The sequence below is a fragment of the Schistocerca cancellata genome, chromosome 9 (genome assembly GCF_023864275.1).
Source record: "Schistocerca cancellata isolate TAMUIC-IGC-003103 chromosome 9, iqSchCanc2.1, whole genome shotgun sequence".
NCBI lineage: Eukaryota > Metazoa > Arthropoda > Insecta > Orthoptera > Acrididae > Schistocerca > Schistocerca cancellata.
In genome coordinates this window covers 250,493,745-250,521,351 of record NC_064634.1, presented here as the reverse complement: position 1 = coordinate 250,521,351, position 27,607 = coordinate 250,493,745, and the positions used below count along the sequence as shown (strand labels likewise).

At 38.2% G+C, this 27,607-nt stretch overlaps 1 protein-coding gene across 1 annotated transcript in view; it reads left to right on the top strand.

Annotated features, from left to right (window-relative positions):
- LOC126101319 (RIMS-binding protein 2-like) overlaps nt 1–15,900 on the top strand; it is a 63,066-nt gene extending 47,166 nt beyond the window's left edge. Inside the window, exon 4 of the mRNA XM_049911993.1 lies at nt 15,583–15,900. Coding sequence (XP_049767950.1) covers nt 15,583–15,900 — 318 coding nt within the window. The remainder of the gene's footprint in view (nt 1–15,582) is intronic.
- The last annotated feature ends 11,707 nt before the right edge of the window (nt 15,901–27,607 follow it).

Genomic DNA, 27,607 nt, shown 5'->3' with positions numbered 1-27,607 from the left:
AGCTTTTTGGTTTAGTGGTGGTTTCATGCAGTCAAGTTGGATTTGAAGTTTTACTGAACAGTAACATCTAGTAAATTCTCCATCCCAAATTCCTTAAAGAATTGAACTCATATGTATGAAACAGTTTCAAATGTCTGGTTACTTCACAAATAAAATAATATGATAAATATTTGACTTTAATCATGTAAGCAAGAAAAAGTTTAAAAAGGTTTGCAATTGTGGAAGTCTGTTGGAAACAGCAAGTGCTCTCGTTATCAAACACTGGATGGATATTTTCTGAGTAATTTGTGTTCCTTTTTAAGCAAAATCTAGTTTTTCATGTGACTCTGTGTTTGTGATATCATAAACTATGCTCGAAACTATGTGTCGTATATCTGTGTAATTTTGCAGGTTCATTCAGTGGTACATGTTGGCACTGGCTGCAAAATGTTTTGCAAATCGAAATAGTAGTAAAGAAGTAATAGATTAAAATGGCATGCTGAATGCTGTAGCTTACTGCATGGATAGCAAAAATGTAGTAAATCATGAACATTTTCCTTTAATTATTTTGTGGAGGGATTCCTGACAAAAGGTTGCAAAAGGGTTTTAAATTACAAGTAAAGTTTCTTTTAAATTCCTAAGTATTTGTATTCTCAAATGCTGGATGAATATATTCAGGACAATTTACACTGCCTCCGATGTATATACAGTTTCTAACCGTAATTGTTGTCTTATTTTATGAAACAATTAATGTGAGATTCTACCTCTTAATTAGTAAATTATGATGACAATTTAAATTTTGTAATTAATTTTCATGGGTTTGCCACCAGATCACATTGTGCAAATTCCACAATATTTCCTTGGAGCAACTGTCTGACATCTTCAGGTGGTTCAACCTTGCTGGTGGCTAGGTACAACTGATGGTGTCCACATATCGATGCCCCATTTCTAGAACATTCATGGTAAGAATGCGCAGGTGCGGAAATCTCCCATGTGCAGATGATTTGCAGATAAATGGTGCCATATTCAAATGCCCTGTCAAAAATCGCAGAGTGGCTCTGTTGCGCGTGTGCTGCATGCTGCGTTTACTACCAATGTGGCCAGATGTTACTCACCAAGGACGATACTAGACCAATGTTATGATGGGTCTGTTATCGAAAAATCTTGATTTTTGCATTGTGATTTAATAGCAGACAGTGCAGGGTTCCAGGCTGTGCTCAGTCGAAATCCCACATCCCTGTTGATGAGAGTATGAGCTGTACGAATATGTATTTCTTCCTTAATGATGCACTCCCAGAATTATGATTCTAGGAATAAGAAATCCATCTTTTCATAAATTGTGTGATGTCCTGTATTTAGACAGTGTTCCACAATTGCCAACTTTTCTGGTTGGCAAAGGTGTTTAGGATGCTGATGTCCATCACAGCATTCTTGTACTGTGCAACATGTCTGGCCTATATATGTTGACCCACATTCACAAGGACTCTTGTACACACCACATTTCCTCAGGCCAAGATCATCCTTAACCAAACCTAACAGGTTTCTCAGTTTTGCAGATGGTTGAAAAACACACTTAATGTCATTTCGTCTGAGGACTCTTCCGATTCTTGATGATGTGGCACCAAAATACAGCAAAAAGGCCAAAGTGGTGGGTGTTTTTGAATCTTCATTTTGCTGCATAGATTGAACTCACCTGGGCCTGAATGCAGTACATATCTGTCTCTCAGAATAACCGTTTTGTCAGAACACTGTCTTCAAATGTTGCATTTCACTACACAGGCATTCAGGATCAGATACCACATGTGCATTATGAACTAATGTACTTAATGCACTACCGCATTGTGCAGTATGGTGGCTGCTGTATGCGTTGGCATGCAGTAGACGCTGTGTCCCAAGGTTCCATCTGCTTTCCTTCAAGCATCATACACACTTTCACCAACCAGAAAAGTTGGCAATTGTGGAACACTGTCTGAATACAGGACATCACATGATTTATGTCTGCAGCTCGTGGTCGTGCGGTAGCGTTCTCGCTTCCCGCGCCCGGGTTCCCGGGTTCGATTCCCGGCGGAGTCAGGGATTTTCTCTGTCTCGTGATGACTGGGTGTTGTGTGATGTCCTTAGGTTAGTTAGGTTTAAGTAGTACTAAGTTCTAGGGACTGATGACCATAGATGTTAAGTCCCATAGTGCTCAGAGCCATTTGAACCATTTTTTGAACCATGATTTATGAAAATATGGAAGTTTTATCATATTTCTGGGATTCCATCATTAAGCAAGCAATACATATCCACACAGCTGATAATCTCATCAACAAAGATGTGGGATTTCAACTGAGCACAACCTGGAACCCTGCACTGGTCGCTATTAAATCACAATGTGAAAATCAAGATTTTTTGATAACAGACCTGTCATAACATTGGTTTAGTACTGTCTTAGATGAGTAATGTCTGGCTGCACTATTAGTGAATGCAGTATACAGCGCACATGCAGGAGAGCCGCACTGCGATTTTTGGCAGGGGCGTATAATATGGCACCATCTACGATATGCAAATCATTTGTGCACACACGATTTATGCACCTGTGCATTCTTCATGCACATGTTCTATTATCAGTCATACCTAGCCTTCAGAAAGTGGGGTGTATTTTTCTTTCTTTTACTGTTGTTGTTTATTTTGTAAGATTTGTGGTGGGTCTTATACCAGCACAATTGGGCCAATATAACAGGGCAATATTTTGCCGACCCCAATACACCACCAGATGAAAGTAGTATTAACTTTATGCCTCTCTTCTCAGAGTAGTTTTTTGGTGGTCCAGATCTTTCCTTGCCACCTCCCTGTCAATCCAACTGCAGTGAAGATCCCTGGAATTCTCTGCAAGTTCTCTCTGGTGTGCTACTAAATAAATAGCCACACTTCTCACAAACTTGGCCATCATAATGCCTTGCACGAGCTCCACTGGACCCGTGGATGCCCTCGTGAATGTTCCTCAGAGTGTAATGGAGCTGCCAACAGCTTGTGTATGTCCCACAGTACTGGTGTCAAAGAGCTGTTCTCCTGTAAGATGATGGACCTGCGTCCTTCCATCAGCATGATGAAGGAGGTAATCGGTATTCATCATACCATGCAACACTCTACCACTGCGCCAAAGTCCAGTGCCAATGGTAATGTACCCATTTCAGTTGTAGTTGCTGATGCTGTGGTGTTAACATTGGAACATGCATGTGTCACCAATTGTGGAGGCCCATCGTTTGGAGTGTTCAGTGCATTGTGTGTTCAGACACAATTGTACTCTGCCCATCATTAAACTGTGACATTAATTCTGCCACAGTTCATCACCTGTACTATTTTACCAGTATTCGTAGCCTATGATGTTTGACATCTGTGATGAAGGGTGGTCACCAAACACCAAACTGGACGTAATTTCACCTTGCTTTTGCCACGTGTTGTTGACACTCACTGCAGCATTCCTGGAATATCCAACAAATGTGCAGTTTCTGAAATGCTCATGCCTCCAGGCATCACAATCTGCCCTTGGTCAAACTCAGCTAGATGGTGCACCTCCCCCATTCTACACATTGACTTCACACGGCCTGCTACTGCATGCACTGTACATGTGTCTGACTAGCATTCATTCCCTTCCAGGTGTCACTGGTATCACCGTGATAGATTTATATTGATAGTAGGAAGGTGGTCATAATGTTCTGGTTGATCAGTGTAGGTGTATATCTACATCTACATGAAAACTCTGCAGTTCACACTTACGACTTTGCACAGAGTCATCAGAACCACTTTCAGACTGTTTCTCCATTGTTAAATTCAAGTACAGCACCTGGGAAAAATGAACACCTAAACTTCCCATGCAAGTTCTGATTTCTCTTATTTTATTACAATGCTCATTTCTCCATATGTATCTGGGAGTCAAAAAAATATTGTGGCATTTGGAGGAGAAAGTTACTGACTGAAATTTCATGAAAAGATCTTAGCACAATCAAAAGGCCTTTGTTATAATGATTGCCACCTCAACTCACTTATTGTATATGTGACACACTCTCCACTATTTCATGATAATACATGATGAGTTGCCTTTTTTTGATCTTTTTCGTGTCACCTATCAATCCTCAGTTCTACCAGGTAATTTGAGTGATGTTTTGAGTGCTTCCCATATGCATCTAGCAGAACCAGCTAAGCCTTGGTTTCACATTACACAAAACCCAAAACACAACTTTTAAAAAAAACATTTGTTTATCTTCATTTACTCCAGTCAACATTACAAAAATAGGAGATGAATTCAATGCAACACATTCATTAACATCATCAATTGTGAAGTTTTGTAAGCAAGTGGAATCTTGGCGTCAGAGTTGAATAAGCACTGTGTGTTTCTTTTTGTCTTTCGCACTAGCCCCTGCCTTACACACATCTCCTTCCCTGCCCCATTATTCAGACTTCTCTCATACTGCATCTATATCCTATTCCTTTAAGCCTCCTTCTCCCTCTCTTAAATCTCCCCTTCACAATCCACTCTCCATGTCACTGTGCACTGCACACAACTCATCTTGCCTGCATCAGGATTTGTTCACTGTAGACCCATATTCATAACTCATCCACAGTCTACCACTCCCTCCCAGCCATTAGCTACCCTTTCACTATCCTCCCTCATGTTCCACTGCTTCCTTTCTCCCTTTGCCCACTCCAACTTCACAAGCTCTCACTCAGTTCGAGCTACAATGTGCCTTTACTTTTCAGTGAGTTACTACCTTTACTCCTTAAATTATTTATGTACCTCCAGGACTCTTCATTACTTCAAAATTACTTAGCTATTAGGATTAAAAGTAATATTTCTTTAGAAACATATTGAGCATTGTGTATTTCCTGTGAAAATTAGTTCCTCCATAATGACACTTATTTCAAGCTCACACAGCCAGTTATAAAAAAAAATTGGAAGTTTTAGAATATTGCAAATTATTTGATAATTTTTCTGTGGACGCCTATGCTCTTTACTCACCTATCCACAAATCCTACTAGTCGTGCCACCATTCTTTACTAATTCCAACTATGTGTGACTTCAAGCTATCCATTTTTCTTTTTAAATTGTCTATTGTACCAACCCATTCTGGGGATACAATATTCAACACTCTAACCCGTAAAGCACTCATTTTAGTTTTCCTGATGACAACATCCTCTTGAGTGGTCCTGGCTGGAGCAGTGGGTGGAGGACTATTTTACCTCAAATATTTTATGCAAGAATGTATTGTGAACATTAAACCATACAGTAGCATTGCATGTATCTGGGGAATATAATGGCTGCAGTTTCCTTTGCTTTCAGCTGTTTGCAGTACTGATGTAGCAAGGCCATGTTGTGTTTTTATAGACCACACCAAATGTCAGAAAGAAAGCGTGTAAACCGTCTGATGATGAATCGCAACGATTTGAAACCGGTAACGGTTTCCTTTGAATAAAGGAACTCAAAGTAAATTTGTGGCTGGTTGCTGTCATTACACCATCAACATTTGTCTTCAAAAACAGCCATGGTCTCCAACATGTCATCATATGACAAAATTCCTTTAAGTTCTACTGATAGACACAAGTAAAAGTACATGAAGCTGTTACCTAGTCTTAGAACCTATGAGTACCTTTGTCGGGGAGTAAAGATGAATAAATTAAATTTCAGAAAACTGAGAAGAATGTAATAGGTCACTCAAACCTCACATTGAGACGAACCCACCTGGTTTGAGGACAAGTGGTGACAAAAGTGAAGCGAGAGATGTAGTGTCACTCAAACCTCACGTTGAGATGAACCCACCTGCTGTGAGGACAAGTGGTGAAGTGGTGACAAAAGTGAAGCAAGAGGTGTAGTGGAGTGTAAGAAGTCAAAGATACCACATTAGTAAGCACTGTACTGGCTTCAGTCAAGGGCTCATAAGAGGGCAAAGTGAAAAGTGAAGATGAATGAAGAAGAAGAGAAATGATAAATGGAATGAATAACACAATTAAGAACTAATATCAGCCAAAACATTGTTCTCCAACATTTTCTCACGTTGGTTGAGACACATATATTGATATAAACCCATCCAGGCGATAGCATCATCACCTGGCAAGGAATGACTGCTAGTCAAACACATGCATGGTGCATGTAGTATCAGTGAGTTTGCTGTTTCTGTGCAGAATGGGGAAGGCTACCATCTATCTGAGTTTGACTGAGGGCAGATTGTGATGGCCCAGAGGCTTTCCATGAGCATTTGGAAAACTGCATGACTTATTTGAGGAGTGCCATGGTGATGTGGTGAGTGTTTTCAACACTTGGTAAAACCAATATGCACACCACCTCCAGACATCATGAGGCTGGGTGGAAATTGTAGGCTGGGCAGACTGGTAGAACAGGACAGGTGGCAAACTGTGGTGGAGCTAATGTCAGACTTTAGTGCTGGGCAGAGCACAAGTGTGTCAGTGAAAACATGGTGCACCAATCTCTCCTAATGATGGATCTCTGCAGCCAGCAACCATGCACGTTCCAATCTTAACACCACAACAAGAGCAACTATGACTGAAATTGGCACTGGACATTGGTGCATGGCAGAGCATTGCAGGGTCTGATGAATCCCGATATCTTCTTCATCATGCTGATGGGAGGGTGCAAACTCATTGTCTTCCACTGGAACAGCTTCTTGACACCTGTACTGCAGGATGTAGATAAGCTGGCGGTAGCTCCATTATGCTCTGGGGGAACATTCACATGGGCACCCATGGGTCTAGTGGAACTCATGCAAGGCACCATGATCGCCAAGTAGTATCATACATTGGTTGCAGACCACATACACCCCTTCATGACGATCATGTTTCCTGACAGCAGTGCCATTTTTCAACAAGATAATACGTCATGTCACAAGGCCAGGAGTGTGATGGTGTGATTCAAGGAACACAATGGTGAGTTCTAATTGATGTGTTGAATCCCCTGCTCGCCAGATCTAAACCCAATAAAACACATCTGGGATGTGACTGAAAATGGCATCAGAGCTCGTCTTCCCCCTCACCAGAATCTGAAGGAATTAGGTGACTTGTGTGTGCAGATGTGGTGCCAACTCGGTCCAGCAACCTACCGAGGCCTCATTGCTTCTATAGCATGATGCATGGCACTGTTGTCCATGCCAAAGGTGGATGTACCATCCGTTGGGTAGGTGGTCATAAAGTTCTGATTGGTAAGTGTATGAAGATATAAAAGTAAAAAGAAATAGAGCAAATCATTGAGTAAGTAACAAAATTGTACTAACAAAATAAAAATATATGGGTCTCAACCAATGTGAGAAAATGTTGGAGAAGAGATTCCCTTTTTCAGAGATCCGGAAACACTTGGTTGATGGGAGGGTCCAAATGGTCCATACAATGTAGCACGAATTTAGATCACTTGAGACATACTATAGACCATACTCAGTGAGTGGTTACTTGATGTTACCAAGTTAGACAGTTCTTCTGTGGCCATACTTGCAACCAGCCAGTATAGTGGAGTCCATTGTAATATAAAAAGCCATATGGTGAACACATGTTAGTTGGCAAACAATGTCCATTTGCATCATATATTACTCTAACTGTAATATTGTGAGATTTACTTGTATTGGTGGGACTGGAGTAAGTAGTGAATTACGTATTTACTGACAGCACTTTTAATTTTACTGCCTTAATGTAAGTTCTTGCCAGAGATTGTGCATCCTTGTAATTTTACTGTTAATTCGCATGAATTATCTTTTTGGTATAATTCATTAGAATTGCATATGTACATGCTGCTGTTTACTCACTTTCTTTTGTGATAACAGTGAAGATGTAGTAAGCTGTGGTAGCAGTATGCATACAACACATTTTATTAGGAGGAGAACTGGACAGTGAAATGATAGAAATTTTAGTGCCAAACTTATCTGAAAAGTGAATAAAGAGGGAGGGGAGGAATGTTCCACTTCAGAATAATGTGGTGGTTTCACAGTAGAATAATGTGGAGCAAATAGTGGCTTTGGATCACTTGTGATCATTCTTTAAATTCTACAATATTCTTATGAGTCTCTGCAATACTGTATTTTAATTTTGGGAAATCAGTGGAGAGTTGATTTTGGTGTCTGAAACTAAAGTGCATTTTATTGAAATATGAAGGAAAATGGAATGTGAGAAGGGCATCTCACAATCAACAGTGGCATGAAATTGGTTTTCTTAACTTTCTCTTCGCTGTTTCGAAAATTCCCAGCAAATTAAATCATTATCTATGTTATGTTGTGATCTATGTCAAGGCTGCTGCTGGTTATTAATTAATCAGATCTGCTAATTTACTTTCCATAGTTGCACACTCACATCTTTCGAAGAACTTTATGCTGGAAAGGAAGTTGAAAAGTTTTAACAGATTTGTTGTGCAATAAATATAAGACTAAGAAATATAGACCAAAAGGAAACAATGGTAAAGTTCCAAAAGACTGTGTGATACAACCAGGTTTATATGAGGCTAAAGTGTCAGCCTCAGCAGCAAGGTCAGAAGTAGAGTCCAAGCCTCTGAAGGTCAATTGTTTCAATCAGTTGTGGGCTTGACAAACAGGGGCAAGAAAAGAAATGAAGGCATTCAGCAAACACTTAATATTTACAGCTTACATGACAAAATCTTAGACTATCACCAAAATTGGACAGGTCATGGAGAACACATGATTGCTGTAAATTTACCAGGGTTGATCTGCATGTATAAGGCTTCGAGCTTCCGTAGAGTGGACAGGTCAAAGAGAAAATAGGAAGATGCAAGTTTGAAGTTTGCAACATGTCTAAGGCCATAATACATGAAGAAGAAAAATATGGTGGTGAACTAATACAATTACTAGAACATTATCGCATAAAATTAAATGTATCACATGTTATTTATATCAATACATTTTATCCAAAAAAAATTATAATCAACAGTAGCACTCTTCATATTACATAATGTATGATTATAGTGGCTTTTCCCTGTCTCCAAGCCATACAGCAGATATATCTTCCCTTTAGTATATCATAAGTGTATATATAATTGTACTGTGTAGTCCGAGCACATAACCTTCACATTCTAATCATGAAAATTGTTAACAGCAACCGCTACATTTAAAAAACATCAGATTTTTTTCTAGCAAAGGAATAATTTGACACTGAAATAAATACATCACAATGAATCATTTCCAAGCTGTGAAAAAAATATCAAAATGTGCCAGCATCTTTAATTCACAAAGGTGTCGGTAAAATATTTAAATGGCTGCATACTTTTACTACTTTCTGTGCAAGAGTAGATAATAATGTGGAGAGTGTTTTTGTTCCTTCGGATATATTTGTGGATGCTAATATTAGCTTAAAATTGTGCCAAAATTTTTGTAACATATTTCATAAGAGAGTTAAATGTGTTGCGGAGATGTTGTTTCTGCCTAATTTTTAAGCAGCGCCTACATCAGCTTTGAGAGTGGAAACCGGACATTAACTGTACAGCGTATTTCTCTGCAATGAATACTTTGTATGTAAAGCTGCCCCCTTGTAGTGCTGTGATGAAAAATGGCTCACTCTACCTGCAGTCATACCAATAGTCTGGTCATGGGCTAATGCCACAGACTTTTAGTTCACGATGCTGAATTGTTTTTGGTACTGATATATTTTTCTGTGTGTGGAACTGAATGAACTAAGGTTTTTTCTGATTTAAGTGATAGGCCATTTACTGAGAACCAATAACAACAGTTTTGAATATTTTGTTTATTGCTCCTTCTATCATTGCAGCTCTATTAGATTTGATTATAATGTTTGCATTATCATCTGAGAACATTATTTATGCTTTATGAAAGTAATGTGAGAGGTCATTGAACTGTGTAGAATGTCAGTAGTAATTTTTCCCCATTCTGATGAAGAATCACCATGAGAGCTCCGTGATGTATCTAATATGACTGTTTGTATCTAACATGGCTGTTTGATTCGTTTCAGTTAAATATGAAGTGCACCACTTGCCCATTGTACCTTGAAAGCCATAAACTTTACATTTGTCTAAAGAATGTTTGGACTTGTACACTCAAACATCATAGACATTTCAGAAAAACCCAACAAGGTGAAATCTACTCATTCAGACTCCTTAATGCAGAGTAAGTGAAACGATAGTTGGCATGTTGAATGGAGAGGCCCTGCTGGAAACCAGCTTGTGATGAATTTAGAATCTTATATTCACAGATATGCTCAACCATTCTTAAATTCATTACATTTTCCAAAACTTTTTAGAAGGAAGTTAATAGTACAGCACTTCACAATTATTATTATCTGTCAGCACTACCTTATTAAAGAGAAGTCCATTACTGGCGTATATTAATCTGCCTGAAAAGGTACCTTGTCAAAGTGATGCATTAAACACATGGCTGTGTACAGTAGCTATATCAGAAAAAACATATTTTCAGTGTTTTTCATGAGATGTTATCAACCCCAAAGAAAATATTTGCTTTTTAGAGAGTTGGCTAATTTTTTGATTTATGTGGAAGAAGTTGAAGGTTCTCAGATTGATAAAGCTTTTGGTAGTGACAGTCTCATTTACTACAAAGTTAAGCTATCCATGCAATGTTGCTCACTTACATTTAGAAAGTGCTTGTTAAAGTGTTAAAGAACCTTGTTGTATGTTTACTGTCATTGACCATTTTGTCATTATCTTTAATCACTAAGTCACCTTGTTTCCTGATAGACAGTAACAATGTAATCAAAGCTGAGTCACCAGGTGTACCCAATAAAAAAGCTGAGGAAACACTTAAGCATGTATGCCAGTGGATAGAGACTAATAAATTAACCCTAAATGAAAAAAATCAGTATTAGCAGTACCAAGCTAAAAGTTAATGACGAACACATCAACAATATTTTTAGACATGCATGTTGGTTCTCAACTAAATTGGACTGAGCACACTGTGGTATAGTATCAGCATGCTATGCACTTAGGATAACAAATTCAATGTGTAGTAGCTCATGTTCTAGAACTGCATATTTTGCATATGTCCACTCTATAATTAATTATGGCATATCCTTCTGAGTATCAACAGAGCAGAACAGGAAAAAATATATAAGTTGCAAAAAAGGACCATACGAATCAAAACGAAAAGTAGCAATAGATCCCATTGCAAGGAGTTATTCAAATCTTTGGGTCTATTGAAAGTTCCATGTGAATACATTTTGTAGACAGTATTATACATAAGAAAACACATTGACCAGTTCCTGATAAACAGTTCCATACATGCACATGACACCAGACACAGACAACGCTTACACCTCTATAGGATAAACATATGAAAAACTCAAAATACCATGTTATATAATGGAATTAAATGGTGCAACAATCTTCCACAAGGGATCATAGGCATAAGCGAAATAGATAACTTCAGGAAATCGCTAAAAAATTATCTCTTGGAAAAGTGTTTTTATACTGTCAAGGATTACTTGGAATGATGTAAATATATAGATATATATTTAAAAATTATCAACTGTGTTATTAAGTAGTTTAATAATGTATCTTTATGTTACAATATTCATGAATTCTGATTGTGATAATTATAAATTCGTGTTCCTATTGTACATACTTATGTTGACAACATTTATACAATCCTGATTGTCTACAGATGAATAAATAAATAAATAAATAAATGAAATAGACTTAGCCATTCCCCATCTGGGTTCTTTTGTTTTGGTTTGGTTCTCAGAATGATTTTTCTCACACATGGCGTACGAGCTTTTATATTTTCTTGTAATGCTAGTCACTAAACAACAGAACCTCCTCTAATTTTAAAGTAGTTGCATATCTGTGCTTATCCTGACCAATGTTTGGGTTCTCTCTTTGAACTACACAATACATTAACATCTTTTGGTATCCAAGATTTCCACTAGGACTATATTTTATGGTTTTACTTGGGGAACATCTGTTAAATGTGGAGAGAATTTTACTTAAAAGTGCATTAAATTTTACCTGTTGCCTCATATATATTCCAGACAATGATTTGCATACCACTTCTTGGTTTAGATAGTTTAGTATCCATCAAAAGGGCCGTCTCCCAGTTCTCTTTTTGTCTGCAACTGATCTGCATTCTCAGAAGTGGGAAATTAATCTCATTATTATTGACTTGTCTGCCACTGTAGCATCTGCATATTTCTCACAAAATACATTTACAACAAGTGCATATGGACAACTGGTAATATATATTTTTCAAAAACTCATTGCCCTTGGGAAAATATTAATGAACTGCACAAGCCCACAGAAGTCATATGACAAAATTTTCAGGACTGGTGCTGCCACGTGGAAAATAGGAGTAGTAGATCTTCGCACCGCTAGGTGGTGAGAGCTGCATATCTGATGAGTCAGTGTAGCTAGTGGCTTTCATCTGGGGGGACATGGTACGTGTCCACAGTGATTTCTGTAATACTCTATGTTTTGTGTGTGGCGATTTTACAATGGATTCGGGAACAGGACAGGACATGTGTATCAAATTCTTTGTGGATCTCAGTAAAAGTGTTACAGAGATTCTTGCTATGATTCAACAAGTATTTGGGGGACAGAGCATGAGCCATACGTTTGTGTTTGAGTGGCATGCTCAGTTCAGGGCCGGCCGTACAGACGTTTAAGATGATGCTCACGCTGGAAGGCCCATTAGCTGCAAAACACCAGACATTGTTGCTAAACTTCAACAGTTGGTGTGTGAAGATAAATGTCAAACCATTCAACACCTTGTGGATGAAGTGGGTATTGCTCATGGGACATGTCAATTAACATTGACTGATGAACCGGGCATGCATCGTGTCGCCGCAAAATTTGTGCCAAAGATCTTGACTGCTGATCAAAACACACAGCATGTTGAAGTGTGTATGAACCTTCTCCATACTGCATCTGATGATCCATCCTTCTTGTCATGGGTTATCACCAGTGACGAGAGCTGGATTTATGGTTATGACTCAGAGACAAAGCAACAGTCGTCCCAGTGGAAGAGCCTGGGCTCTCCAAGGCCCAGAAAAGCAAGACAGGTGAAGAGAAAATTGAAGAGCATGATCATTATTTTCTTTGATACCAAGGGAATTGCATTCAAAGAATTTGTCCCTCATAGCCAAACAGTGACTTCTGCTTACTGCTGTGATGTTTTGCAACGGCTCTGTGAAAATGTATGCGATGGCAGCCTGAGCTTTGGCAATAAGGGAACTGGCTGTTGCATCATGACAGCACACCCTGTCACACGTCCTTGCTCACCAGGACCCTTTTTTGGCAAAAAACACAAGGTGGTTGTACCCCACCCACCGTACTCACCAGATTTGGCATCTTGCAACTTCGCACTATTCCCAAAACTGAAACTCAAGTTGAAATGCCGTTGGTTCAACACTCTAGAGAGGATTCAGAGCATTGCTGGGGATGATAAACACCTTCAAAGAACAGGACTTCCTGAAAATGTTCAACCAGTGGCAGAAGTGCTGGGACCAGTGTGTACATGTGAATGGGAACTACTTTGAGGGTGATGGTGACCAAAGGTAAGGTTTTCAACAGATGGCAGCACCAGTCTTGAAAATTTTGGATAGCACCTTGTATGTTGGCATCTTTGTTTATTTTTGGTAACACCTGTGGTGCTATTTTGCAGTGGCTGATCAGAGAAGTGTAATGCAACTCCTGTTTTCAGTCAAATTTATTTGCATAAACACAATTCTTCAGTCACACTTCAGAACTGATTGTTAAGTATCTGGATTCACTTAATTGAAGACAATGAATAGAAGGACAACACAAGATATAAACTGAAAGAGGGAGAAAATTATGGCAGTGCTTTTAATAAATTGAACTGAGTTCTAAGAACTAACTGTATATGATATGGAAAGTTTACAGTTTTTGACATTTGTGTGTGAGACAAAGGCTTTTAATTTGAAAACTACTCAGTGAGCAATGGACGCATATTGGAAACTTCCAGGAGACACATGAAAACAGACAGACTAAAATGAGCGATGAAATTATGACTAATGAGAATAAAATAGAAGTAACCATGCCATGTAACCAGTTAGTGGATAGTAAATTGGCTGAGAATGTTTTTTTATTGGGTTCAGAGTCATAATAAAATGACATGAAGGGTGGTGGGCGGACGACATTAAAAACATGTGGGGATGTCATGGATGTACATAGCTCAAGAACATAATCTATGAAAAAATCTAGAAGAAGCATTTCATAAATCAATGTATGGCAGTTGGCTGTTGATTATGATGATAAGGAATATTATATTATGGAATTTGAAATATGTCTTAATTTTTCCACATATATTCTCTAATTCAGGGGAGGTATACATAAAAACTAGTTGGAGAAAAATACTGTTTATGTGATTTTGGGCCCTGTTCTGAAACATACTATATCTCAAAACTAGCTGAGAAACCAGACATTGACCAAGTATTTATTTATAGCTGTACCTGAGACTTTGTACACATGGAATTTATTTTTGACTTAAAAAACCTTCTTTGTATACAACATTTGAAGTAGTACTATTGATGAAATGAGTGAAAAGCTTGTTTGCTTCACTAACATGAGAAAGAGCCACATAGATCTGGACATGTGAAAAGCAATTGACACTAAGGCCAATGCCCATATCAAGCAGTGTCTGGCATGTGCTGTGTTTATGGTCATGACATAACATAAGTTCACCAGAAATTGTACATATTTAAAGTGAAAGTGTAAATTGTTAGGAATAAGCAAGATTTGGGGTATAAAAACTTGTTCACATGTGCCACTCCCCATCAAAATTTCCACTTCTGTTATATTATACTGGCGAGAAGTAACTTCAAGCTTCTGTGAGTGAAGGGTTCTGAGAAGTAAGATAATACTTGATGCTCTTGATCTGTTACATCATACCTCACTTTTGGAAAGAGATTCCAATGAACAAATTAAAGCCTGATGTTCTCGAGCTGCTGCAAGACTGCCTCACAAGCTTCATTGGTTTCATAAGACTGCATAGTCCTCGGTCCTTTAGCCATTCTGGTGTATTCAGAAAGATTCAACCAATTTTCTAGGAACATTTATTTGTAAATAAAACAAAATCAAAATGTAATGAGTAGTCACCCAAAACACAAAGCAAACTTTGTAAATTTGTTTTTCCTAGCAAAGAATACAAATAAAACCCATTGAAAGAAGCAAAGCAATGATGCTAAGCTTTTAATACACAAAGTGAAATCAGTAAATCCATATGTCCTAGTCAAGTAAATTTGCTGTTGGTTTGTATTTGTACAGAAAAGATTGTGGCTCTTAATTCTGTCTCTGAAATAAACTTCCAAAATTACTCTTTTCCCTGAGTAAAAAAAACTATCTGTGCCATCTATTGGTTCTTCGTTGTACAGTGAAACGGACAGCTCCATCTATTGATTCTTTGGCATACTATGCCGTAGTTCACTGAGTAGTTTTGGAGATTAGTGTGTTCAAAAAACAGAAATGTCGGTTCGACAGCTTTACTGTTAGTATAGATTCCACAAGAATTTTACTATATTCCATTACATATCAGTTAATCTTTTTTTTAAAAAAAATCTGCTTTTTGCTCATTGGAGTATTGTTATGATTTTACTATGTTGCTTGAAATTGTAGTTAATAGGAATATATTCTCTTAACAGGAGTCTGCTGCACTGGAAAGTGCGAAAGCAGATAGAGACCGTCGTCAAAGAGAACGCTATGGCTCTGCAGTACCACCACATATGAGGCATCATCAGCAGTCTTCAGGACACAGGCAAATGAGGATTGATTCACATGGACAAGTTGTAATAGAACCTGAAGAGAATCTTAGTGATAAAGAGATCTACCCAGCAAACAACATGAACATACCCTTAATAGGCAAGATATTATCTTCTCACATTTCTTTAATACAATTGAGGTATTTCTGTTTTAAACAGAGGAGGAGCTGTATTTATTCCCTTATAGAAACAGTAGATTGAGTATAGAAATTATGACATTGGTTTGTGCTGGATTAAAGTTAGTTTTGCATTTTGTGAGCAGTAGATTAAAAAAAATAGTGATGCATTGTGTGCCTTATTGGACCAATTGCTAGATTAGATAGTACATGACAAGACTGCATGATTAACTGTCACAGTTGTAGAAAGGTGATGACCATTGTGTGTGTGTGGGTGTGTGTGTGTGTGTGTGTATGTGTGTGTGTGTGTGTGTGTGTGTATGTGTGTGTTAACTGTCTTGTAGAATAAAGTGGAATTTATTAGTGCAGATCTAGAAAAAACTATAATCAAATTTTTTAAATTAAATTCACAACTGCTATGTTGTTTGCTCTTGTAACAAAAATGAATCAGTGACTATTCGTTAAGAGTCTCTCAAATTATTAATGTCCATCACAACTTATGTCACAGTTTTGCATATTTCACACATCAATGAGTTGTAATAGGCATCAAAAATGTGTCTGAAAGTAATGCCGTATTATTATTATTATTATTTTTCTTTTTCTTTTTTTGGCCTTGTATAAATCTGTCACAGTGCTATAATGCCAAGATTATGTAGTGGTATATACTCTATGTTTCACCACACATGGGAAAGATAATGAACTAGAGACAGATAGAAGGTAGAAGGGGAGGAGTAACAGAAGTGTTTGTGCTCAGATATGACAAACTGAGAGTGGAGATTGAATTATAGGATAATGAAATATTTCAAGAGCAGTTTCCATATTCTTACTGTCACACTAGATGCTATTTCACACTGCATATTTGAGCTGTTTATAGGTGTTCTTTGGTTGTATCTACAATTTTATGATTTTGCCAATGCAAAATTGATAAACTGAAATAGATTCCATGGAACTACTATTACTCTCTCTCTCTCTCTCTCTCTCTCTCTCTCTCTCTGTGTGTGTGTGTGCTTGTGTGTGTGTGTGTGTGTGTGTGTGTGTTTATGTTTTATAAGATGGAGGAATACATAGGTGACTAATGTCTGACATTTGATCTGTAGTAACTGCAAGATGTAGTGACTATAAGATTTAAGTTTATCATACCTTCCGAATTAAAATATCAGCTGGGTTCATGATGAGAGACAGAACTACAGGTAACAGGAAATTTTTGTGGAAATTTCATATAAAGTTTTATTACCAACAGCGTGAACGAAGCTGCTCACATGAAAATGGTCTCAAACAAAGTATCTCAGTTGTGGAAGGCCATGTGATGCTGGTCGATGCATTGATGTAGTGATACACATCAGTTCTACTGTTAGGGAAGTTGGGTATTTTACTTTCAAAAACTGTTGCACCTGTCTGATAGTATTTGGATTGTTGCAGATGTGTGTACTTTTAATTTCTCTTCCTTGGAAACAGCAATGTGGAGAAGTAGTTTCTCAAGATCTATGCACTTAAATGCTTTGTCCTGAAAGACCATGTTTACTGAAGCTATATTTTCACTGGTCAGGCATAAGTGCACCATTTGAAATAAGAACAGATGGCAGAGTCTCTTGATGGTTTATTGTGAAGTGGATAGTACCAATGAAAAACACAGCATTTACAGTGATATTCAAGCTGTGTGAATGTGGCTGCTATAAAATGAAGTGCATCTAGTATACATTTATTGCCCACACCAAAACATTGTAAAAAAGTGAAAGAATGTTGAGCTCTGTAATACATATTCTGATGGTCATGTGAATAGTTGTAAGTAAGAGCTTCTCGTGTGTTTAAAGAAGCAACATAAAAGCTTCATTTTCATGAAAACAACAATGTGTATATACATATGCTTCATCAAAAGAAAGGGTAGACAGGAGTTTAAATTTCTATTAATGAAGAGATGATTTGAGAACATTGCCAAAGGTAATGAGGAGTACTTATCTCATTGTCATCATAAAGGGTCATAATGGCTCTGGCATTTTAGGTCATCAAATATCTTTATGTTGAAGGTATAAATTAAACTTTAAAATAGCAAGGAAAATAGAGATTCCCCCCCCCCCCCCCCCCTCCAAACACACATATAGATTCTTGCTGTCTTGGTGACGAAGTGTTTTACATAGTCATCCTGAGCATTGCCTGGTTGAAGTGGAAACAATGTATCCACTGTCATTTTGGCCTTGTCACTGTGGAACCTGTAGTCTTTTGCTTCATTTTGTTGTATGTGAATGTCACAATGGGCAGTATTGTATCCCACTGTCTGTTTGGCATGTGTGTACATTGATACCATATCTGCCAACCTCTGCTTAAAGTGTTCTGTGAAGCCATTTGTCCAGGAGGTGTTAGGCAGTTGTCATCCTGTGACTGATGTTCCTACATTAAGTTATGTGTAATACTAATCTTAGCTGAAAAACCCTACCATGATCAGAGATCATCATGTGGAGTGCTGTGCTTCTACACGGAACCTTCATAATTATGGAGCTTTGGCAGTTGGCAGAGCTTTGGTGGTTGCATAGCAGATGTGGTAGTCATTGCAGGCTGTTATCTAGAGAGTCATGCTTGTCAACTTCAGGAACCCATAAGAGGTTGATCCCAATCCAGTGAAATGGCATAGCTGCAGGTGATTTGTTTAGTAGAAATGTTATTTAATGCAGCAATGACTGAGTTTGTGTCAACACTGCAGTGTTCTGCCAAAGGATTCCTTGAAAGGTAGTTGGCATCCTGATGTTTGTGTCCATATTTGCATATCACTGTGCTCCTGAAGCCTCAGTGCCTGTCTCATCAGTCAGTCCATCAGGATCCTTCTGGCTAATCAGCCAACATAGAGAATGATGGTTTATCACAACTGTGAGCAGTGTGTCACATAATTATGGCTGAAATCTGTTAATGGCACAAAAAACCATAAAGCACTCTTTCTCCGTTATGAAGTAGATCTCAGATTTGGAGAGTACTCTGGAAGCATAAGCTGTCAACTTTTCAGTACCTTCTTGAATTTGCACTAGAACTACACCTATCCCATAGCTACTAGCATTGGTAGGAAGTTTTGTCTCAATATTCTTGTCTTACAAAGCTAGGGCCAGAGAAGATGTTAGTGCCTCCTTAAGAACAAGGAAAGCTCTTTATTGCACTTCATACCAGAAAAATTTCGCATCTCCATGCAGTAGGTCTTGCAAGGGATGTGCCTTGGTACGTAATACTTTTATGAATCAATGGTACTGCGTGCACATTCAGAGAAAACATCTCTTATCACCAATGAGCCAAGGAGTCAGAATATTTGTAACTGTTCTTATTTATCTGTGGATGGGTGGGTCTCCATTGCCATTCTCTAGGTGCCCCAAGATTTTTGTTTTTTAGGTGACAAAGAGACACTTACTTGGATTCAGGCAAATGCATGCAGTCTGAACACAGTTCAACACGGATGTCAGTCAGTTTAGCTGTTCATCAGATGTCTGTTCAATGATGTCATCTTGCAGCATCTTCTCCACTTCCTCCTGGATTATCCATTGATCAACCAGCAACACCCTACAGAAGTGATGGTGAGTTGGTAGATGATCCTCAGTATTGATACTGTATTTTATCACTGGACATTTGGTCTGTCTTTCCTCCACTCAGGGTATGAAAGCATCTGAAAATTGACACAGAATGGGTACCACTCACTAATGTTGGTCCTTAAATTCCCCATTATCTCTTGATGTATGGGATCAAAATTCATTGCTGATATCTTTTGCTTATTTCATCCGACAGTTCTGGCTACAATTAACTACTGTATCTCGTCGCTTCATAAGTGGCGTATGAACAGTGTAGGACAAGATAGATTGCTACTTACTGTAAAGTAGCTCAGGCCGGGCTGCCAGAGTTGGTGGTCAAGTGTGTGTGAGGTGAGCTTGCTTGTGTGAATGAATGGTGTGTTTCTCTTTTTCTGATTAAGGCTGTGGCTGAAAGTTTATGTGTAAGTATAATTTAATTGTTCCTGTCTCCAACTTAATGTGTCATCTCTACAGTAAGTAGCAATCTATCTTTTCCTACTTTGTTGATATTCCTAACTGGAATTTCCATTGTTTGATTTTACCTGGTCTGTGAGAGAGGTGAGGTCATGGTGGTTGTCCACAACTGCCGTAGGGACCACATTTGGGAGTCCATCATACTTCTTTCATCCGAATTTTTTCTGTTGCATTTCCCTCATGCACTGGCGTAAATTGATGAATTTCTTGGTTGTTATGACATCCTTCACCAGAAGAGCTTGGTGCAGGTGTCCTGTGACTGCTTTCTTTCAGCTTCTCTCATATTCAGGTTCACAATGTGGTATAAGACCACAACATTCTGTATGTAAGATTACATCTTTTCCCCATGACCCTGAGCCCTGTTCTTCAATTATTCTTTCACTAAAAGGACTTGCTGCTGATCTCAACAAATGTTTTCTTCAGTTACTTTGGATTTTCTTCCAACTCTTGAGCTTCACTTTGTTGTTTTTGAACCACTATTGGAGTATGCCATCAAATTAAAATACACATTTTCCAAAGACATCATCTCATCCCACTGACTGTATTTGGCAGTTTGGTCAAATCCTTCCAGGTATCTTGTCAAGTCCTGGCCAGCATCACCGGAAAACATTTATGGTTGATTGATGAGTAACTGATTACTGCTGGCTTGGAGTACACTGGTCTCCCAAATATATAAACCTTGGGAACAATGTGCTGCTTATATTTCATTTCCTTTCCATAAAGATGATAGCTTTTATGTTGCTTAATTGGTGAGGTAGATGTTCTGAAGTACCTGGCATCTCCATCAGTGTGATGCTGTAACAACAATCAAGTCCAGATCGAAAATCAGGATCACTAGTGAAGTACAATACTTGGTACTTAAAGCATATGACTTATGGACATCAGTGAATGGGGACAACAAAACTGAACTCCTGGGCAGAGAGTGCGGCTCATTATAAAAATGTTAAATATTCTTGTATATACAAATATTGTAAACATAAGAAATTTTGGCAGTCTTTCAGAAATGATAAATACTGAGTGACAAGTAGCAGATGGTGGTAGTGTTTGAATTGGTGACCTGTAATACACCAGCTCATGATGCTAACCATTATGCCAAATTGCATCTCCAACACAGCTCTTGATAGTATTTACAGATTACATAGCAGGGAGATAGCAACTGATGGAAATGAATACACATAAGTTTTTAGTGTCTTTCCTTCTTCTTTCTTTTTTTAAAAAATAATAAGAGTTCAACAGCCTAAGAGCTTGCTGAGTAAAATACTCTTATTTTCAGATACAAGGGTTTAGATAAACTACAGGAACCCTTAGTCACATTGCCTGAATAGACTTTTAATACTGCTGTTTCTAAGTGTGATACCATTATGTTAGTACTGTGCTATCTAGTTTAATGTCTTATACAAGAGGCTCTTGATTATAAATTTATCTGAGTGAGTTAATAACGTTCAGTTTCATAAAAAATTATAACTGGCTAAAAAGTTTTGGTGTATGACATTTATTGTAATTGAAAGTATTGGTCATTTGAGGTCTGCATATAGTAGAAACTTTGGTGCAGAGTTTTGAAAAATGCTCAGATTCAAATGAAAATGGTAGTAGTAATAGTAGCTTTATTCATCTGCAGATTTGTTTTTACAAGGGTATAGGACATGTCAAAGTTAGACCTGTTTAAAATAAGCTAATTGATATACACATACATGTAATTTAATGCCAAGTTAGGACTATTTAAATTAAGCTAATTCATATACACATACATTTAATGTAATGCCACTCCATTCACTCATATCTATCAGTCACTGCACACACTATACATTCATTGTTTCATAACACTTCACTCACTACACACACAAACACACACACTGGTGATCTCATCACCCACTGGGATATTTTGTGGTCTCTTAAAGGCTTTTGATTGTGTGAATCATGAAATTCTTCTACATAAGCTTAAGTATTGTGGTATGAGTGGGACAATGCAGAAATGGTTTAATTCATACTTAACTGGAAGAATGCATAAGGTTGAAATTAACAGTACAGATAGTCTACAAAAACCAGCAGAGTCCTCTAACTGGGCAGGTATCAAGAATGGTGTCCCACAGGGTTTAGTCTTGGGTCTTTTATTGTTCTTAATGTACACTCCTGGAAATGGAAAAAAGAACACATTGACACCGGTGTGTCAGACCCACCATACTTGCTCCGGACACTGCGAGAGGGCTGTACAAGCAATGATCACACGCACGGCACAGCGGACACACCAGGAACCGCGGTATCGGCCGTCGAATGGCGCTAGCTGCGCAGCATTTGTGCACCGCCGCCGTCAGTGTCAGCCAGTTTGCCATGGCATACGGAGCTCCATCGCAGTCTTTAACACTGGTAGCATGCTGCGACAGCGTGGACGTGAACCGTATGTGCAGTTGACGGACTTTGAGCGAGGGCGTATAGTGGGCATGTGGGAGGCCGGGTGGACGTACCGCCGAATTGCTCAACACGTGGGGCGTGAGGTCTCCACAGTACATCGATGTTGTCGCCAGTGGTCGGCAGAAGGTGCACGTGCCCGTCGACCTGGGACCGGACCGCAGCGACGCACGGATGCACGCCAAGACCGTAGGATCCTATGCAGTGCCGTAGGGGACCGCACCGCCACTTCCCAGCAAATTAGGGACACTGTTGCTCCTGGGGTATCGGCGAGGACCATTCGCAACCGTCTCCATGAAGCTGGGCTACAGTCCCGCACACCGTTAGGCCGTCTTCCGCTCACGCCCCAACATCGTGCAGCCCGCCTCCAGTGGTGTCGCGACAGGCGTGAATGGAGGGACCAATGGAGACGTGTCGTCTTCAGCGATGAGAGTCGCTTCTGCCTTGGTGCCAATGATGGTCGTATGCGTGTTTGGCGCCGTGCAGGTGAGCGCCACAATCAGGACTGCATACGACCGAGGCACACAGGGCCAACACCCGGCATCATGGTGTGGGGAGCGATCTCCTACACTGGCCGTACACCACTGGTGATCGTCGAGGGGACACTGAATAGTGCACGGTACATCCAAACCATCATCGAACCCATCATTCTACCATTCCTAGACCGACAAGGGAACTTGCTGTTCCAACAGGACAATGCACGTCCGCATATATCCTGTGCCACCCAACGTGCTCTAGAAGGTGTAAGTCAACTACCATGGCCAGCAAGATCTCCGGATCTGTCCCCCATTGAGCATGTTTGGGACTGGATGAAGCGTCGTCTCACGCGGTCTGCACGTCCAGCACGAACGCTGGTCCAACTGAGGCGCCAGGTGGAAATGGCATGGCAAGCCGTTCCACAGGACTACATCCAGCATCTCTACGATCGTCTCCATGGGAGAATAGCAGCCTGCATTGCTGCGAAAGGTGGATATACACTGTACTAGTGCCGACATTGTGCATGCTCTGTTGCCTGTGTCTATGTGTCTGTGGTTCTGTCAATGTGATCATGTGATGTATCTGACCCCAGGAATGTGTCAATAAAGTTTCCCCTTCCTGGGACAATGAATTCACGGTGTTCTTATTTCAATTTCCAGGAGTGTATATTAACGACTTGCCACTCTATATTCATGAAGATGCAAAGTTAGTTCTTTTTGCTGATGATCCAAGTATAGTAATCACACCCAAGAAGCTAGAATCAGCTGAGGAAATTGCAAATAATGTCTTTCAGAAAATTATTAAGTGTTTCTCTGCAAATGGACTCTCACTAAATTTTGAGAAAACACGGTTTATACAATTCTGTACAGTAAATGACATAACTCCACTGATAAATATAGACTATGAACAGAAGTCTGTTGCTAAGGTAGAATACTCAAAATTTCTGGGTGTGTGCATTGATGAGAAATTTAAGTGGAAGAAACACATCAATGATCTGCTGAAACGGTTAGGTTCAGCTACTTATGCTATTAGGGTTATAGCAAATTTTGGTTATAAACATATCAGTAAATTAGCCTACTATGCCTATTTTCATTCACTTTTCTCATATGGCAATTCGTCATTAAGAGAGAAAGTATTCATTGCACAAAAGCGTGCAATCAGAATAATAGCTGGAGCCCACCCAAGATCACCTTACAGACATTTATTTAAGGAATTTGGAATGTTCACAGTACTTTCGAATATATATTTATATATTCACTTATGAAATTTGTCATTAATAACTCATCCCAATTCGAAAATAAAAGCAAAGTGCATAGCTACAACACTAGAAGAAAGGATGATATTCACTACTCTGGATTAAATCTCACTTTTGCACAGAAAGGGGTGAATTATGCTGGGACGAAAATCTTTGGTCAATTGCCAAATAGTATTGAAAGTCTGACAGAAAGCCAACCAACATTTAAAAGCAAATTAAAAGAATTTATGAATGACAACTCCTTCTACTCAACAGATGAATTCTTAGATATAGATATGAAGTAGTTATTGTAAATAATAATAACTGCAGTTTGTTCACTTTCTGGTGTGAGGTCTTCTATAATAATATTAATAATAATAATAATAATTATTATTATTATTATTATTATTATTATTATTATTATTATTGTTATTATTATTATTTTGTGTAAAGAAAACTTACATTAAAGTGACACATTCCACATCATTACGAAATCTCGTATTCATGATCTATGCAAGAAGGATTAATGTATGTATGTACCTCTCAAATTACAACTCAAAATGCATCTTTTCAAGAAAACGTTATGAATATCACCCACAAACTCTTAAAAGTACATTTTTGCATACAGGATACAAAAATGTGTTAAATACATCCATTATACTTGACATATACACTTCTGTTATCAGCCAATCTGAATGCAGGGAAGGTATGTGTCACAAGAGAGTAATCTCTAGCATCAAAAGTGGTATAGGACAAATGAAAAACATGATAAAATTTCAGTTTTTATTACTGGTCTCAAAACAAACAAGCATAATTCATTTAGCATCTCTACATTAATGAATCACTAATGGTAACTGAACAGGATTTGGTATTTCAACAAATTATTAGTATATCACAAATCTTTTTAGCCTAACTATGCTCTAACACAATAAGATACAGTGTGTAGTCATGTCTGCACAAACCTTTGAAAAACATAAAAGTAGCTGACTGTTTCTTTTGTCCTAACTTTAATACTGTATTGTCCACCTTAATACATACATTCATCACTTCTTTGTTGACTTCAAAACTCAAAACATATTGCTTAAATTGTTCCCATTGCTTCAATAGGTTTTGACACTGTAGGAACTGGAAAAGGTTCTGGTTCTCTCCCATCTTCACTTTCTTCTTGTTTCTGTGCCTTCTGTTCCTGCAAGACTTCATTAATTGTCATGAACTTCATCACAATCAATATATTGATCAAAGCTAAGGTAGTCAGTGTCCCATTATTTTCTGCCATTGTTCAACTGCAGTTTGTTCACTTTCTCGTGTGAGGTCTTCTATAACTATCAGATGAAAGCCAGCCTTCTTGAAGCAGTTTGCAATGGTGCTTTCTTGCATGGAATCCAAGGCACTTCTTACAAAATGTATAACATACAAAATCATAACCTTTCTCATCACAATATCAAGACAGGCCAAGAGTAGCCCATCTGTTCAACTATCTTCCTGTATTTTTGTTTCAGTCATTTTATAATACCTTATGGTAAAGTGGCTTGCAGAGTTGGGAAGAAAAAAATGCTACATTTGTATTACACAGATATACATACCCCAAAGATACAATGCACACAGGTCAAGACAAAAAAAATGATTTTCCTAATTCTGATACCCATCCTAGGCATGCAAAAATTGTTTGACTAGAGTGGTTGTTACCCGCACATTTGTATTAGATGTATATTTACATAGAAATATCTGCATATTTTAAAAGCATTGTGTACTCTGCCTTTTCAGTTATTAGTGGCATCAATTATTCTGTTCCACTTTCATTACAACATAATAAAACATTTAGCCTCTCTTTACTAAATTTTCCACCACAATGATTTTCATCTCTGAACTCAGGAGTTTTGTCAGGCAGAAAGTGTAAAAAATAAGCCCATTTCATCTGTGTTAAAAACATAATTGTGAATGTGCTTTTCTAAGATTGATGGAAGAGTATTTTTCCATGACTGAACAGTGTCATTGTTTACACTTCTAGCCTCACCTTGAATAAATTCATACACTAAATTATGTCACTTTAGCATGAACTACAGTACCATCAATTGGAGTATTCAAAGCACAAGTTAGGCTTATCCACTTCAGTAGCATGTTCTCCAGTTCTCAGAATCTGGTGCTTGTGCACTTGTTTTAGTTTGTAGTTTCTTCCTTCCAAACATGCTGCTTCAATTATTTTTAATTTGCTCACTATTGTATTTAATGTTTCTGGAGGAATGTTCAGTTTTCATGAAACAAGAACACATGTCATGTGTGATTTTTGCTAACTTCCTGAATAATGTTCCACTTTTCTACATTTGTTGAGTGTCATATCATCTTTTTATCCAAGATGTACCAGCATATTAATAAAAAAAATCACAATCTGTCAGTCAAATTCTAAACATAAAAAAAGAACACCAGTGTCTGAGTTATGTGCTATTGTGTTCATTATTTGGCCGGTACACAAGTCGGAAGTAATTGGAGCTATTGCCCAACTATACAAACTACTTACACAAATCTTTTCTACTATAACAGATGATCTATAGGACTTGCAGGGTTGATGACTGAATAGCACTGTTTCTCTGCATCTTTCTTCATCCCACAGCCACAAATGTTCTACTCCCATCACTCATAGACCTCTCAGTGGCAAAATTTGCAGCTGCCAAGCAGTACCATTACTGCCAAATTTGAACATGCTAATCAGGAAAGGAGAACACACAAATGAGTCATTTTAACATGCTTTAAATGCAGTTGGGATTGGGAGATGCAAAAATGGACATACTATGCAAGAAAAGCTGGTAATGAGGGACATACTAATGAGATTCCACTGTATTCCGAAACAAAGAGAAGACTGTGCATATGGATTTAGAGGTGGATGATACAGTGCTGGAAAGTACTTTGATTCTTAGTTATTACTGTGGATAATGAGTTGAAGTGGAAACAGCATATTAATTGTGTCTGTAAGATACTCAGCCCTGTAGTATTCATAATAAAGCAGCTTTCACAATGTACACACAAATAGCTCTCTGAGCTATACTCACAGTGTGAAGTGCTAGTGTGGGAATTCTGAAACACTGAAGAAACAAAAATAGTATTCAAATTACAAAAAGAATTGATTAGGGGTATTTTAGGAAGGACTTCTGAAACATACAGAAACTGCCGCTAAAATCGAGGCATCTAATCTTTTATGTCTTTGTACATACATAAAACAATAATATACATCACAAAAGATAGTTCAGAGTGTATTACATACAAGTGTACACACTCAGAAATCACAGAGGAAGAATGACATATGATGCACACCCACTGAAGGATGATGCTCAAAAAAGTTCCACAGTATTCTGGTATCAAGTTACTAAGAAATCTGTCTAAAATCCTGAACGATAACATACTTAACACTAATTTTCCAAAGAAACTCAAAGTATCTGGTGGAAAAGGAATTTTACAGTGTTAAAGAGTATCTATTAAATTAAATTTTTATATGTTGTTCCTTATAATCTGTGATGTTAAGAGTGCATTGCCAAAATCAATACTCCTTAGGAAATAAGTGATAATGAATGTTTTCGGTTTTGGACTTGTCGTATATTACATGTGCTTTTACTGTACGTGGTGTAATCCTACATGGTCAAATAAAATTCAATTGAAATTAAAGCTTTGCA